This window comes from Petromyzon marinus, chromosome 3, assembly GCF_048934315.1.
Source record: "Petromyzon marinus isolate PM22_M1 ecotype Great Lakes invasive population chromosome 3, UKy_Petmar_22M1.pri1.0, whole genome shotgun sequence".
NCBI classification, from domain to species: domain Eukaryota; kingdom Metazoa; phylum Chordata; class Hyperoartia; order Petromyzontiformes; family Petromyzontidae; genus Petromyzon; species Petromyzon marinus.
Genome location: NC_133669.1, coordinates 17,866,742 through 17,882,282, shown reverse-complemented (window position 1 = coordinate 17,882,282; position 15,541 = coordinate 17,866,742). Strand labels below are relative to the sequence as shown.

The window sequence follows — 15,541 nt, the reverse complement described above, 5'->3', positions numbered from 1 at the left end:
TGCCGAGTCAAGTGAAGGAAATTCCACGATTCGATGGCGTGCAACCGTTGCCATGGCTTTGGGTTTGCGATCTCGCTCGGATTCCCCCACGTAAAATGTACATACTATGCTATAAAAACAAATGACATTTTAACTTACGGCAGGTTTTTTTTCAATCTCCCCTTTAAATCTCCCATTTCGCCTCTCCTCCTTAAACTGCACTGGCTGCCCGCTTACTGCACACCTGTCTTTTCAAATACCTGGGGCTGTCCTCTTTACATTTCTTCATGGCCTTGCCCCACCTCGTCGCGCCTCTCTCATCTCATTCTATGTCCCCTCCTCTTCGTTCCCAATCTTCTCTCCCTCCCGCTGTCTCTCCTACTCCCTGTGCCCAATCTCGTGTTCAATCACTCTCCATCCTTGCGCTCCTCCACTGGAATTAATTTCCCCTGTACATCAAGCAGCCCCTCCTCAACCTCCCTCCATCCCTCTCTTAACGCCTCACCTTCTCGATTCCCTATTCGCTTCCTAATGCATTGAACACTCGCCACTCACCTGACACACTCATCAGACACGACCACTCACCTGACACACCAAAGGGACGTGGACCCTGGCATTCAAGGGGCAAGTATTCTCCGCCGCGAGCGGAATGAATGTATTGTCATGAAGTTGCCACATGGCGGCGCTACGAGCCACCAATTCCCGTGCCGAAGGAGGAATTCGTCTTGCAGTGTTCACTTCCTTTGGCCGCCGTAGAAAACAGCGGCGGAAATTCCACCTTTCTGTGGCCAGCATTAAAAACATTCACTTCATTCTGCTCAATACAGCAAGACTGGGTCAGCTGCACGTGGCGGGCAGCAGATGGCAGTGTAGCAATATCTATTACATTTGTGTAGCATTGTGCTCCTGAATCAATGCTCCCTGCATTAACCCGCACCGACCAGCGTGACGAAGTATGGTCAAATAACCCCCCTCCCACCCCACGTGTGACACCCACAGCATTGCCAGGCCCGCCTTGAGCCCCTTTGGAAAGGGCAACACACGGCACAGGCTCTCTCAACCCAACATCGTTTATTATACATCCCAATAACGACATTTACACACAAGAAGCCCCAAGGTGCGTCGGTAAGCACTGCCCATATACGGAGTCCGAAAGCGCACGCCAGATGCGTCCGATGGGACTGGTGAACGTGTCCTGTACACGGTTAGGCTTTGGGGTGAGGGTCGGTCTCGGGTTGGGTACCATCCCTGGTTGGAATGGGGGCACACTGGGAAGCTCAGGCATTTGTCCGAATTGGCATGCCCTGGATTTGGACCACCACTCTCGAACCGAACACCTTAAATCTAGACACCAATTGTGCGGCGAATGATTGAAGTTGTAGATAAGCGTGGCAACGGGGGCGGCGGTGTAATGGTTTTCACACTGCGCCATGTATCCACGCACATTAGGTTGATTCCGGTCCCGGCTACCACCAGTGGCGAGTGACACTTAAACCGGTTCTGGGCACTCCAACCTCCTCCCACCCTTCAACACCCCCACAATGACCAACGTGACGTGTGGGCAAATGTCACCCACGGACGAGACGGCACGGGGAAGGGCCTTCATCCAGCAGTGGATTGACAAAGGGCTGCAAATTCGTAGCGAGTGTGACGACTGAACTCCTGGACCATTTTCTTGGTACATTCCCTGTGACCCGGTGGTCGAGTCCAACCCTGGACTGGTGGAGTTTGAATAGAGGCATCACTGCTTTCATAAAACCACACATCAACCTTTGATAATCGTGCCGGTAATTCGGTGGCAATGTGCTGTACCGACGATCCACACACAATAAGGTTGAAACTTCCATGCGTTTACCATACATTGTAGCACAACTACATTGCACCATATTATAAAAGTAAATCTGAGATAACCCGGCAGGTACACCAGCTGAGCTATATATTGTACTGAGGATCGCAGGCCAAGGTGAAACCAGTATATACGTATAGACAGAAACTAGAAAAAGATAGCATTTCCCATAATGCAGCATCCGCAGCAGCTAAATATTGCGTGTTGAATGCAGCATGTTCTGCATTCCAGGACATTTATGCGAATACCGATAATCCAAAATCAGGTGGACAAGCAGTGCTAATTTAATGGGTGCAGGTTCAATCACTGTCAATCAATGCACGCCAGTTGTCCTGTACATGTTTCAGCCACACAGTATCACGGGAACCAGCTACCTCCTCCACAATATCCTGCAAACTCCGCAAAATGTTACATATTGCTGTGTATAACAACACAGCGCAGCCCGACACAGCCACCGGTCGAGATAACACTCGACACATTCGTTAATAACAATGCACTAAGTTGAATGTGTGTAACACATTGCTGACAATGGCCCGTCTTCACAACAGTATCCATTATCCAAAATGTTGCTATTATAGCTACATATTATTTCCTTTCAGGGAAATGTTATTTACGAATGTGTACAGTTTTCGCTTGTCTATTTGGACGTATGCGACACTGCCAAAGCAGCGTCATAATCTTGATTAGTTCGACAGCAGCGTAGCCTTGTTACGTCATTTGTGTGAAATGTAAAAAGCTCACTCTCATTAACATATCAAAACCACCACCAACACCATCAACAGTGCAAGTGCATAAGTGACACCTCAAAAGGCATCAAACGCCCCCCCCCCCCCCCCCAATGATCAATATTTTTATTATAACATCGTTAGTCCAGCCACCACCCCATGAGATTGTCTTCACCGTAGGTAACAATCATCACACTTATCATCAACATCACTTTGCAGTCTTGATGGCAGAGCATAGACTGCCCAGGTCTCTCTTGCAAACGAGACTATTCTGGTCTCTCGAGTTCTCAGCTGGTTAATCGAATTGGAAACGAATAAACTTGAAGCCCTTCCACGTGGCTGTTAGGCCAATTGGGCCCGGCTGGGCGACTGGGGCGGCTACCCGTGGACTGTGAGCGGCGCCGAAAACCCTTTGAGGGGCGACATTTCTCAAGACGGTGGAAGAGACACAGAGAAACACGAGAGTAACAGAAATACGTTGGCACGGAGAGTGAAAAATACAAAGGTACACACACACACACGTGCGCGGAAACAGAGACGTTGAGAGATCTAGACGCACAGAGCCAAAAGACCACCACCTCCACTGCCAACAATTTAGTTCACCCCACACAGATGCACATACGTTAAACGCTGACCCTGGGTTCAATCCCAGCACGGTGCGAGCGGAGACGTGCCATGAAATGTGATGCGACGTGGCGTGCCGTAGAGCGTCTGTGAGCGAGACGTGGGCTGCTTGCAGCCGCGCGTGTAGGTACACCGCGTGGGGCGACGACGTAGCGCTACGGCATCGCGAGATCATGAAACGCTGACGCGATGCGGCACGCGGTGGGATGAGCCGCGAGTTGCGTGGCGCACGTCACGTGGTGCGTGTAGAACGTGGGGTAACGCGACGCGACACGGTGACGTGTGTAGAACGTAGGGTGATACACGGTGACGTGTGTAGAACGTAGGGTGATACATGGTGACGTGTGTAGAACGTAGGGTGATACACGGTGACGTGTGTAGAACGTAGGGTGATACATGGTGACGTGTGTAGAACGTAGGGTGATACACGGTGACGTGTGTAGAACGTAGGGTGATACATGGTGACGTGTGTAGAACGTAGGGCGATACATGGTGACGTGTGTACAACGTAGGGTGATACATGGTGACGTGTGTAGAACGTATGGTGATACACGGTGACGTGTGTAGAACGTAGGGTGACGCGACACGGTGACGCGTGTAGAACGTAGGGTGATACATGGTGACGTGTGTAGAACGTAGGGTGATACACGGTGACGTGTGTAGAACGTAGGGTGATACATGGTGACGTGTGTAGAATATAGGGTGATACATGGTGACGCGTGTAGAACGTAGGGTGATACATGGTGACGTGTGTAGAACGTAGGGGGATACATGGTGACGTGACGTGTGTAGAACGTAGGGTGATACATGGTGACGCGTGTAGAACGTAGGGTGATGCGACACGGTGACGTGTGTAGAACGTAGGGTGATGCGACGTGGTGATAAGACGGCTGCGATGCCATCAGGCCTTCTGGTACATCCTGCGGAACTCCTGGAGGCCCCGGACCATATCCCTCTTCACACAGTCCACGTACCCAGGCCGACCCACAGACGGCACGCTCTGGAATCACGGACAAACCACAGTTTGATGCTACGCTGTCGGATTCTTTACAATGACTACGCCTACACATTGCATTTTGACATCATATATCTTCGTCTTCTTGGTTCTTTCGGTAAAGTCGCGGCGATAGAAAAAATAAAATTCATTACAATAAAAAATAAAAGCAAAAAAAACTAGGACGTTTCGATCGCAGCACAAGCGGTCTTCATCATCTTTTCTCTCCGCCTGCTGAAGACCACTTGTGTTGCCATCGAAACGTCATAGTTTTTGGTTTTATTTAAAGTTTTCATTTCTTTCAAAAAAATTTATTCAATATTTATTTTCTATCTACGTGACTTTACCGAAAGAACCAGGAATATGAATTCCTGCAGTCGCGAAAGTTTTAAGTCAAAATTTATCCTCGTCTGTTTACATATTTGGACAAAAGCCACACCAATATCTGTTGTGTATATCTGTAACTTAATATGTAATTGTGCTACAATGGGTCTGATAATAATGTCCCCGAGCCAACATTACGCTGCAGGAAATGTATTATTGAACACGGATTTATATATTTTTTGAACATTTTCTATTTCTCAAATGACACAGTTCTTTTTGGCTCCGATTTCTGTTTGCTTCATCGTTGTACCCTAAAATTAGTTTAGCTTTTTTGCCATTTCGGCGACCCAATTCACTCTTGCAAATGAGACTTAACACTGGTCCCTTGCGTTCTCACGCTGGTTGATCACATGAAGCGTCAACTCGACAGGACATTGTCAAAACATCCCAGGCGACATCACGACATCATAGGTAACGTCGCGAGATCACAAGAAACGTGACAAGCAATATTACAACAACAGAGCAGGAGCCCCAGACGTAACTACAACATTACAACATCGCAGGCAACATCACAGACCACAGCACATCACATCAGACACATTGCATGGACATCACGTCTCCACTGCACATTTGCCATCAGAACGTTTGGGTGTAACGGTGGAACGTATTGGAGGTGTGTCATGTTGCCAGGTGGCGTAGTATTGTTTATATTTAATGTGGTCGTGTGTTGTTATGGCATGTGATATTTTTTTTTAATCTGGTGGCACGGTGTTTAAGTTTGGCGTTGGGATCAGTGTCGTGTTAATTTGGTGTGGTGTAACTACGTCATGGTGTCGCAGTATGTGCCTGGTTGCGCTTGAGTGCACGTGGTTGCTTGCGTGGTTGATCGCGGTTGTACGTGCGCGCGGTTACACGTGGTTCTAAGTAATGGTACGTGGTTCCTCATGGTTGTGCGCGGTCGATCGTGATTGCGCGGTTGCGGGTGATTGCACGTGGTTGCAGCGGTTGCGTGCGACTGTACGTGCGAGTGGTTGCAAGTGGTTGCGCACGATGTATGAAGGGCAACAAACGAAACACAAGATTGCGCGTGATTCTGTGCGCGTGGTTGCGTGGTTGCGTGCGCGTGGTCGCACCTTCAACCCGCGGTGCAGCCGCTCCCGCATGACGCCGATGAACTCGGCCTGGCTGAGCCGCCCGTCGTTGTTGGCATCGAACAGGGAGAAGACGACGCGCGTCACGCGCGCCGACAGCGGGCTGCCCGTCACCACCTGCACCGCGCGGCGGAATTCCTCTGGCGGCACAGCGTCAGGCAGAGCGACAGCATCGCGACATTAGTACGCAGCATTCCGACATTAGTGCACACGGCATCGCCACCACAACATTACACACGTCACCAAAATCACACATCACACGATAACAGTACGCAAGACACATCACACAGCATTGCATGACGCACATCACAACAGCATCGCACGCAACACACGGCATTACACACACTGAAAAAACAGTGCACATCATCATAAACAGCACACAACACATATTACAAAATGTGTGTCCCCTAACTGTATCCTTGTTGCGTGTCCCCACAGTGTCTCCACTCTGTGTGTGTCCCAATGTGTCCCGGTGTGTCCCGGTATGTCCCCGCGTGTTCTCCCATGTGTCCCTGTATATATTCCCCCATGTGTCCCCATGTGTGTCCCCATGTGTGTCCCCATGTGTGTCCCCATGTGTGTCCCCACATCCCCGTGTATGTTCCCCCGTGTGTCCCTGTATTTGTCCCCGTGTGTGTCCTCCCATGTGTCACAGCGTGTGCCCCCCCCCCCGTGCATCCCTGTGCGTGTGTCCCCCCACATGTCCCCGGGTACCCGGTCCGATGGGCAGGCCTGCTCGCGTGTACATCTGCACGGCGATGGTGAAGTCCTCGAGGTTGTTGAGGAACTGGAAGAACGCCCGGTACTCTTCAAACGTGATGCCCTGTGGGCAGCACGGCAGCAAACGCACAGCCTCTTCAGCACGTGTGGCACCACGAGCGTCGCACCACGGGCGTCATACCACTCACGGCACTTCACACGCATGACACACCACACGGACAGTACGCCACGCACAGCAAACCACTCATGGCACACTACACGGACAGCATGCCATGCAGACATAGCACATGCAGACGGAACATGATTTGCATAAAACACCACACACAACAAAACAAAGACCTCCCCCCCCCCCCCCCCCGTATAGCCTTAACAGACTGTTGGGGCAAGTGCTGTTAGCGAGCACCTATGAAGGCCGGCACTAGGGGGTGGGTGGCCAGCACCGTGCCTGGCCGCCTTTGACTCCCAACTGGCGATGTTCAAACACTGCACCAGGTACTCTTTGAGGCCGAGTCGACACGCACACAGCACGCACAAAAACAACAACCGCCATTCGCCACTAAGTGGCGGTGACGTCACCACGACGCTTGTGCCAGGCCATGTGCACCTTGAGGCCACACACAACACCCCTATACAGACACACACCTCGAGCCAAATACCCTCATTTAGCCTTGTAGGCCCAACAGGCAATTGATGGTAACGAGCACCTATTAAGGGTGGCAGTGCACATGATGGGGTGGTGTAGTCAGGTCACACCCGGTCACGTTTGTTTCCCCAGTGCTGATGTTAAACGCACTCATTTCATGCCAAGTCGACCTAGGGGAGAGTCCTATGAAGGGGTGCAACCATCATTGGCCACCGATGTTGTGCCCAGGCTAGGAATCGCAAACTTGCAATTACCACCAGAGTCATCCTTCCACACTTACCACGAGAGCCATCCTTCTGGAAGCATTTAGGAAACAAATAATACAAACGCAGTAATATTGCACATATCGTTGCTTGTCACTGTTGCGTTCAAGCCGTCTGCATCACCTGCTATAAGAGGTTAATAAAAAAAAACACGGACACTAGCAAAGACGATAAAACAAAAACATGCCGAGGGTACGCAGAGAAGAAGCGTGGAGAGGAGCTAGCCTGGAATAATACTGCGAGGCAGGAAGAGGAACACGTGGATCAGAGAGCAAACGGTCGAATAAATGTGGTGTAGTGTATGGGGTGTAAAGAGGGATGATGCATGAAGAGGTGTGTGGTGTGTTAAGAGGTGTGGCGTCTGCAGGTGTGGGAAGAGGTGTGGTGCATGAAGAGGTGTAGTGCACGAAGAGGTGTGGTACACAAGGTGCGATGCGCGAAGAGGTGTGGTCCGCGCAGAGGTGTGGTGTGTGCAGGCGTGTGGTTTGGCGTTTTCTGCCGCATTTGAGTCGGGCAGCGGGCGGAGGAGGCGGAGAAGGTGCAGTGCACACCTCGTCGGAGTCGAGGTTGCGGTGCCCGCGGTGTGCCGCGCCCGTGTAGCGCAGCACGGCGCTGGCGAACTCGCGCTGCGTCACGCGGCCCGTTCCGCGCGCCAGCTCCTCAAACTCGCGCAGCAGCACTTCGCCCTGCAGCTCCACCATGAACCTGCGCGTGGGCAACACCGTTCGGGAACTTTAAAAAAATCTGGCAAAATCTGAACCGCGACGCTGGCACCCGTGGCCCAATCTTTTATCGACTCGCGTCATGTGACGTTTAACGTCGACTGTGAAGCGGACGGCTAGCGTCATTTACGGTTGTTCCACCAACAAGCATGAACCGGGACGGCCGCTGGGATGTGAACCGTGAACATCTGCAACAATCGACAAATGCGCGACCGCCCCGTTCCGTCTCAACCAATGTCGATTGAAAATGTTTGTTTTCGATTTTGATTTCAGGAATCGAATCGTGAACTACGAATCGTGGCAATTCATTGATTCGTAGAAAACGTGAATTGTTACTCGGTCCTCCTGCAGCTCCGCTCTCGTTAAAACCAAGCACCGATTCACAAATCAAACGTGGCCCACGTGAGGAGGCGACTCACTTCTCAAATTCTTGGTAGCTCAGGGACTGATCCTTGAAGAGGTGAAGGACGAGCGTGGTCTCCAAAGGGGGGGCACCCCCCACGACCTACACGGCAACACCACCGTCAGCGACATCGCTGACATTCGCTCGATCGTTCGAACATCACAATCAACGCACGTAAAGTGCACAAATAAATCAAATTAACCATATCGTTACCACTATCATCATTATTAAAAGTGGAAGGATTCAGACCGTCACCCCGACCCCCCCCCCACCCCACTGCTATCCCACACCAAACGAATTTGATGACTTTAAGGGTTGAGATTCAATTACAATATAGTGAATGCATCGGCCTTGAGTGACTGCAGAGCTCACATGAACCCATTGGGTACAACAAGAGCAAATCTAAAACATCAATTCTTACACACACACCACACACACGATTCGACTCGACACATGCACTGCGAGTTCAAGCGTCAATATCAACCGAAGCATCGATGCACCATTACACCAACAATCATCATAAATTAACTGGGATTACACGCAGCAATCAAGGCCCTCTACTGCTCGACTAATGACGGATTGCAGGCCAAGTGCCGAGTTATCTTGCGGCCATGGGGAAAGCTGTCACTGGGCGTGCCGCCCTTTCAATTATGTGAGAGGAGATGCAAGTTTCCTATCGTGTGTAGAATTCTCCAAGACACCCCGGTGTAATGGGTGCTAATGTAAAAGCAAATCGTAATTGAAAGTAATCACCAAAAACATCAGCATCAACAAAGACAACATAGACAGCCTGTATAGGCCACACAGACTTTTGGGGCAAGTGCTGTTAGCAAGCATTAACTAAGGCCGGGGACAGCACAGCAGGGGGTGGTGTGGCCGGAAAAACCACGCCCGGCCGCGTTTGTTTAACCAGTGCTGGTGTTTACACACCGCACCAGGTACTCATTTGAAGCTGATCGACCTGGGGGGTGACCAGGATCACTTTGGATATCCATCACTGATGTCAACCAGGACCGGCAACTGAAATGAGATAATCACTACGCCACCGCTCCACCCATCACCACGATCAACATCTACAATACCATCACCATCATCAACAGCATCGACTTCAGTATAAACACGAGCAGCACGACATCGATTGCCACCTGCATCGCAGCTCACATCACCACCCAGAGCTGCGTGCGTGCGTGTATAGATGCGTGTGCGTCACCTCCGTGGCCACTTCGAGTGAGTTCGTAGATTTTTCCTTCTTTTTCCGAAAAATTTTCAGCAGCTGCGTCGCACATACAGATACACAAAGACAAATGCCCCCCCCCACCCCGCATAGCCTTTAACAGACTATTGGTGGCAAGTGCTGTTGGCGAGCACCTATGAAGGCGCACGCGGTGCACAAGGCGGTGGTGGGCGGCCAGTACCCACGCATGGCCGTCTTTATCCCACACATCGCACCGGATGCAAATTTAAGGCCGAGACGACCGAAGGGAAACCCAGGACCGGTTTAGATATTCGCTGTGGTTATTGGTCGTGGGCAGGAATCGAACTCGGGTCAGTTTAACACGTACGCTTTCGCGACTAATATTATCCATATTAGAGGTTTTGTTGGGGTTAGATCGTGTATACGTGTCGTTGAACCCGCCACCACTGCCGATTAGTAAGGTTTGTCACGTGAACAACACATTGCTAGTTCAGCACACTGTAAACCCACAGCATTTATAATTCGAGGACAACAAACTGAACTAAAAAGAAATACAATTTTGTAGGTATTGACCATAGACACGTGCCGTATGCTTCAAAGTGGACACCGACGACTGCTAAAAGTATAGCCCGCACGTGCCAGGGTCATGGTCCAGATTTGCCCAAAATAAATGTTAATTGCCCGCAAATTATCCAATCGCAACCTGGAATCAAATAGCAACTCCCCCCCTCCCCGCGCCAACCGGCATGTGCACCTGCATGTACACCACTTCTATGCTAAGTCGGGCAATCAAATGCTAATTTTTTATGCTAATTCCTTTGTCAAGGCACCTTGTTCACTCGCACACAGCTTAAAGGTCGCGGTCTGAGCGTGGCTGTGTTCCACTCCAGCGCTGTCCTCGAGACAGCCTGATCCCTTCACCTGATGAAGGCCGCTTATGTTGTGGCCGAAATGTCGTGATTTTTTGTTTTATTCTTTACCTACGTGACTTTACCGAATAGAACCAAAGAGTGGATCCTTGCAGTCACGAAAGCTTTAAATCTAGAACATTGTCCCCCTAATTATTTATGTAATTTTGCTGCTATAAATGTCCACATGATAAGCCACTTTGTTGGGCTATCACTTGTGGCCAGGTGGCTTCTGAAAAAATAAGTGAATACATCTGTGGGCTTTGCCTGGTAGGATGGGGATGGTTTAGTTGAGTTTTTATGTTTTTGGGTGATTTGCGTTGCCTCTCCTGTACCTTGCACTGCTATCGTGTTTTTGCATTATTTGTTGTTGGAACGTTCTGACCCCGTGACCCCACCGGACATATGTGAAAAAGAGCTTTATAGCTCGTCAGATTCCTCCAGTACAATAAATATTCTGAATCTGGCTACAAGCTTCGCCGGCTCTAGTGTCCTGCCCCCGCCTCCCCGACTGAGCCAGCGAAGCTGCCTCGGCAGTCTCTGGTTTGTAGGCAACGCCGCTGCTCAGGGTGAGGGGAGTGCGGTTGGGCTGCGATGGCGTGGGCCCCTTGCTGCGGGCACCTTCATGAACTCCTTCTTGTCCACGCGCTCATTTCCATCAGTGTCAAACATCTTGAAGAAGACCTGGAAGCCGGCACGGGGCTCTGTGGCAGAGACACGCAAAGCCCCCCCCCCCCATGCCCTCATTCAGTCGCTTGCATGCTCATGACTCTTGTGCACAATCAACTGATCACACAATTCACCAACCAAACTAACGAGAACTATTTTTATTTTACCAGGTAAGGCCCACTGCGCTATGTAGCTCTTTTTAAGAAGCGACCTAGCCACAAATGATAGCTCAATGAAGTGGCTTATCACGTGGAAATGTATAGCAGCCAAATACTCTAAATGCACCTTGATTCGAAGCCACTCACAACAACCGCCGTTCATCACTAAGTGGTGGTGACGCCACCACGGCGATTGTGTGCCAGGCTATGTCCACATTGATGCCACGTGAAGTGTCGAAGGCTTGCTGGCAGGAGGTCAAGGGACAGACCCAGGTGCCATGGGTTGACTAAGAAGACTCACAAAGATAAATATCCCTAATATTGACAAACCAGACTGTTGGGGCAAGTGCAGTTAGCAAGCACCAATGAAGGTCGGCATGGCACACGAGGGGGTGGGTGGCCAGCACCACGCCCGGCCACCTTTGTCTACCAAGTGGCAATGTTTACACACCGCACCAGCTACTCATTTGATGCTGAATCGACCTAGGGGATGCCCATGACCGGTTTAGATAATCGTCTCTGGTGTTGGTGGCCCATGAGCGGGAATTGAACTTGGGGCGCCGGGTTTGTAGCGCAGCATGCTAACCGTCTTACTACCGCTCCTCACTAGAGCTCCCCGTGTGAGCGTAAGAAGACTCCAACAAGCACTCTCACTATTGCCTGTTGACAATCCGCCGATCACTCGCTCACGTGGCTGCTGTGATGTTAGTGGCTGTCATATTTTTCATGGTGGTTGCCGTGATGTCGGTGGTTGTTGTGCCGTTAAGTCATCGTTGTGGTGGTGCTGTTGGTGGTCACCGCGATTTGACTCTGCGGGGGACTCACTGGTGAGGATGCACACCAGGAAGAGGTAGTCCGTGTACGACAGCATTCCTGTGAGGGGGTAGGGACAGAGCGGCACAGTTTAGACCCTAACGCATGACAGGGTGTTAGGGTGTGCGTGCAGGTGCACGCGTGCATGTGTCTTTGCGTGATTGCGCGCGAGTGTGAGTGTGAGAACGAGGACGTTGTGGTCGTGGTTAGGCATATCGGAGCCAAGCTTTTATTCCTGTAAGCAATGCACAACATATGTGGCCGTCCATCCATAATGAATATTTCAGGTTATATTTCCGCAGTTAATCCTAACCGTGTCATCCGCGGCGTACTACCGTGAGATGAAGAATCCATTCAGAAATCTCGTAGGGGCAGTGCACCCCCTACGGCAGAATCAGTTGCAGAAGAGATTTTTAATCTAAACATTTACGAGAATTCTCCCAAACGCGGCGGGGACGGTGGCGTAGTGGGTGGCGCGCGCTGCACCGTACAGTACGGCCCTCGTTAACCACGAGTAGTGATGTGAGCGGTCGTGCGGTAGACGCTGTGGCTGTGTGGTGCGTGCTGTGGGTGTGTTGGTTCGCGTGGCTGCGAGTTGCTGCGGTTGTGCAATTGAAGTAGCTGCGGTGGTCACCACGGTGGCCCTGGGAGGTGAAAAAGTTTAGCGTCCCATCCTTTAACTTGGGGGTGTTTTTGAGAAGTCGATCAGCCTCCTGCACATCCACACACACACGCATGCACGCATGCATGTACGCACATGTTAACACGAATAAACATACACACACACACACAAAGAAAAATACTCTGCATAGCTGTACGGACTGTTACGGCAAAGGCAAGTCCTGTTAGCGAGCACCTATTGAGTCTGGCATGGTGCTCGGGGGGGGGGGGGTGGTGTGGCAAGCACCATGCCCGGCCGCCTTTGTCTCCTCAGTGCTAATATTTACACACTGCACCAGGCGTTTACTTCTGGCCAAGTCAACCTAGCGAAGGCCCAGGAACAGAGTCAGATATGCCAATGATCAAATTACCCAGAATGCATCTGATCTCAGAAACCAGAAGCTAAGCAGGTTTGAGCCGAGAGAGTGTTGGGAAGGGCCACCGCGATGCTCAAAAAAGGTTGTCATTGGCTCGGAAGTTACGCGATGGGGAGCACAGCAAAACCCATTATTGTACTGTACTTCTACACTCGCCACTTTCGCCAAACCCGCACTGACCAACGTGAAGCAAGGTCAAACAGCCGCCAAGACCTGCACGGCACGAGGGAGGGCCCTCATCCCACGGTGGAGCGACAAGAGTGCTGTATGTGTGCGCGAGTGTGTACACACGTGCAGTCGCGTTGCCACGCAGGTATCTAGGGCCCCAAGGCGATCAGTCACACGCACACGCTGGAAAAAAAAGGGCACCTGATGGATGGAGAAACTCACTTTTTTCGTGATGAACTTCCTGCTCGTCCAGCCTAAGCGGAGAGAACGAAGACACAGGACAAGGCACTTAAGGACCTCCGAACACAGGGCAACATCGTCTGGTCTTGCCTCTGGGAGCTTCCCTGCCACACAGCAGCATTAGGGCAGCTAACACCTCCTTAGGTTATGGACAATACGAAAGATGTATTGTTTCGGATTGATCTGAAAACATGAGATGATCGGGACGAATTTGGGGTTTGAGCGCTTCAGATTGTTCTGGGTAATCTGGAATTTTTCTTTCAGCGTTGCCGAATTTTTCTTTCGGAGTTGCGGATATTTTACATGACGTGCTCGTATAAAATGTATTCGCGTTAACAGCAGTGACGTCACCCCATGCCATGTGACGGCGCTTTTAGTGGAAAAACGTGTAAGTGACCTCGTAAAATCGACGCCACTTCTTTGTGACGTCACGGTGGAGAGATGTTCCCGAACTCGCCTGGTATACAGGAGGTTGTGGGTTCGATTCCGACCCTGATGTCTGCTGTATATTTGGAGTTTGCATGTTCTCCCCGTGGTCGCGTTGATTTTTCTCCGGTTTTTCCCTCCGCATTTATAAACAAGCATTAAGAGTATTTGGCTGTTATACGGTCCCACGTGATAAACCACTTCGTTCAGCTATCATTTGTGGTCAGGTTGTTTCTGAAAAAGAGTTATATAGCTAAGTGGGCCTTGCCTGGTAAATTGCAATGGTGATGACACTACCACCACGACCACCACTTAATGGCTATCGTCGTTGTTGTTGTGTATGCAGCGGTGTTTAAACAAAGGCGCACATGAACCACGACATCCAAAGCCGTAACGCGGGCGGCTGCTGATAAGGAGGCAGTAACTTCTTGCCCGGTAACGTTGCACGCGCACGTGCCTTATCTACCGCAGTGCACAGCGGCAGCGGTCGAACACAGAGATGGCGAGGAGGTGGTGGAGAGAGAGAGAGACGAAGAGGCTATGGGAGAAGAAGAGAGAGAGAGAAAGCAAAGGGGAGATGCCCAAACGGCCCGGGTGTGTTTGTGGGGACGGGGAGCAGATTGCTAAGTGCTGTGCCCTATCTCCTGGCGATCACGCCACCCAGACTACAGCGGAGGTCTTACACCTGCAGGGGAGCGGGGGCCTGCCTCTGGGCTGCAGGTGGAGGTGGAGAGAGGCGTAGGTGATAGGCTGGAGCCCTGGACAGGGTGGATTTAAGATGCAGATGTCCCATTGGACAAGGTGATGAGTTCGAGTCATGAATTGGGTGGATGTGAGTGGAGATATCCCTCAAGAGGAAGGGACGAATTATAGTCTTGAGGGGGATGATCTTGGTACAGACATCCCCTACAGAGAAGGCTATAAGTTGGAAGTCCTGAATGGGGTGAAGGTTGGGACAGAGTGGCATCGCTTGGTTGGCATGGGTCCTGGAATCCCGGTTTGTCGTCCTTCTCCATACCTTCGATTAGCATGGCTGGCTACGTATGGTGCAAAAGAAGTTCAAAATACATTATACATACAGCAGTGTCACCGCCTGCACACTGGATAGCTACGTTACTGCACAGACATCAAACATAACTCTCCCATTGCTCACTCTCCCCGTTCTCCTCTCTCTCTGGGCCCCTATCGCCATCACCCCCCCCGCCCACCACCAACCAGCCAGACGGCAACAAGCAGCCCTGGCAAAGCACTGCATAGACAGTAAATAATAAAGATTGTCAGCAAACAAATCGGAACTGCTCAAATTGCGACGTGGGTACGGTCGTTATCGCTTGTGGCGGGACCTGGCGCAAACAACGGGCGAGTGGCAGGTGACGGTGATGAGGTGGAGGGGGAGGGAGCGGCGATCGCTGCTCACCTGGATCCCAGCAGGGCCCGGAGAATGAGGGGGTTAAGGGCAGCCAACCCACGTCCCCCACAACTCCCACCCCTCCTCCATCACCCCAGCCCCACCCAGCCCCACCCACCCCTTTC

At 51.2% G+C, this 15,541-nt stretch overlaps 1 protein-coding gene across 1 annotated transcript in view; it reads right to left on the bottom strand.

Moving 5' to 3' along the window:
- Positions 1-1,035: 1,035 nt before the first annotated feature.
- LOC116955955 (calcium uptake protein 3, mitochondrial-like) overlaps positions 1,036-15,541 on the bottom strand; it is a 32,681-nt gene continuing 18,175 nt past the window's right edge. The window contains exons 3-12 of the mRNA XM_032977319.2: positions 13,565-13,596; positions 12,772-12,850; positions 12,150-12,197; positions 11,119-11,201; positions 9,605-9,667; positions 8,411-8,496; positions 7,821-7,974; positions 6,358-6,466; positions 5,626-5,783; positions 1,036-4,174 (exon numbers count right to left, since the gene is read on the bottom strand). Of these exons, the coding sequence (XP_032833210.2) occupies positions 4,076-4,174; positions 5,626-5,783; positions 6,358-6,466; positions 7,821-7,974; positions 8,411-8,496; positions 9,605-9,667; positions 11,119-11,201; positions 12,150-12,197; positions 12,772-12,850; positions 13,565-13,596 (911 nt within the window). The 3' untranslated portion in view covers positions 1,036-4,075. The remainder of the gene's footprint in view (positions 4,175-5,625; positions 5,784-6,357; positions 6,467-7,820; positions 7,975-8,410; positions 8,497-9,604; positions 9,668-11,118; positions 11,202-12,149; positions 12,198-12,771; positions 12,851-13,564; positions 13,597-15,541) is intronic.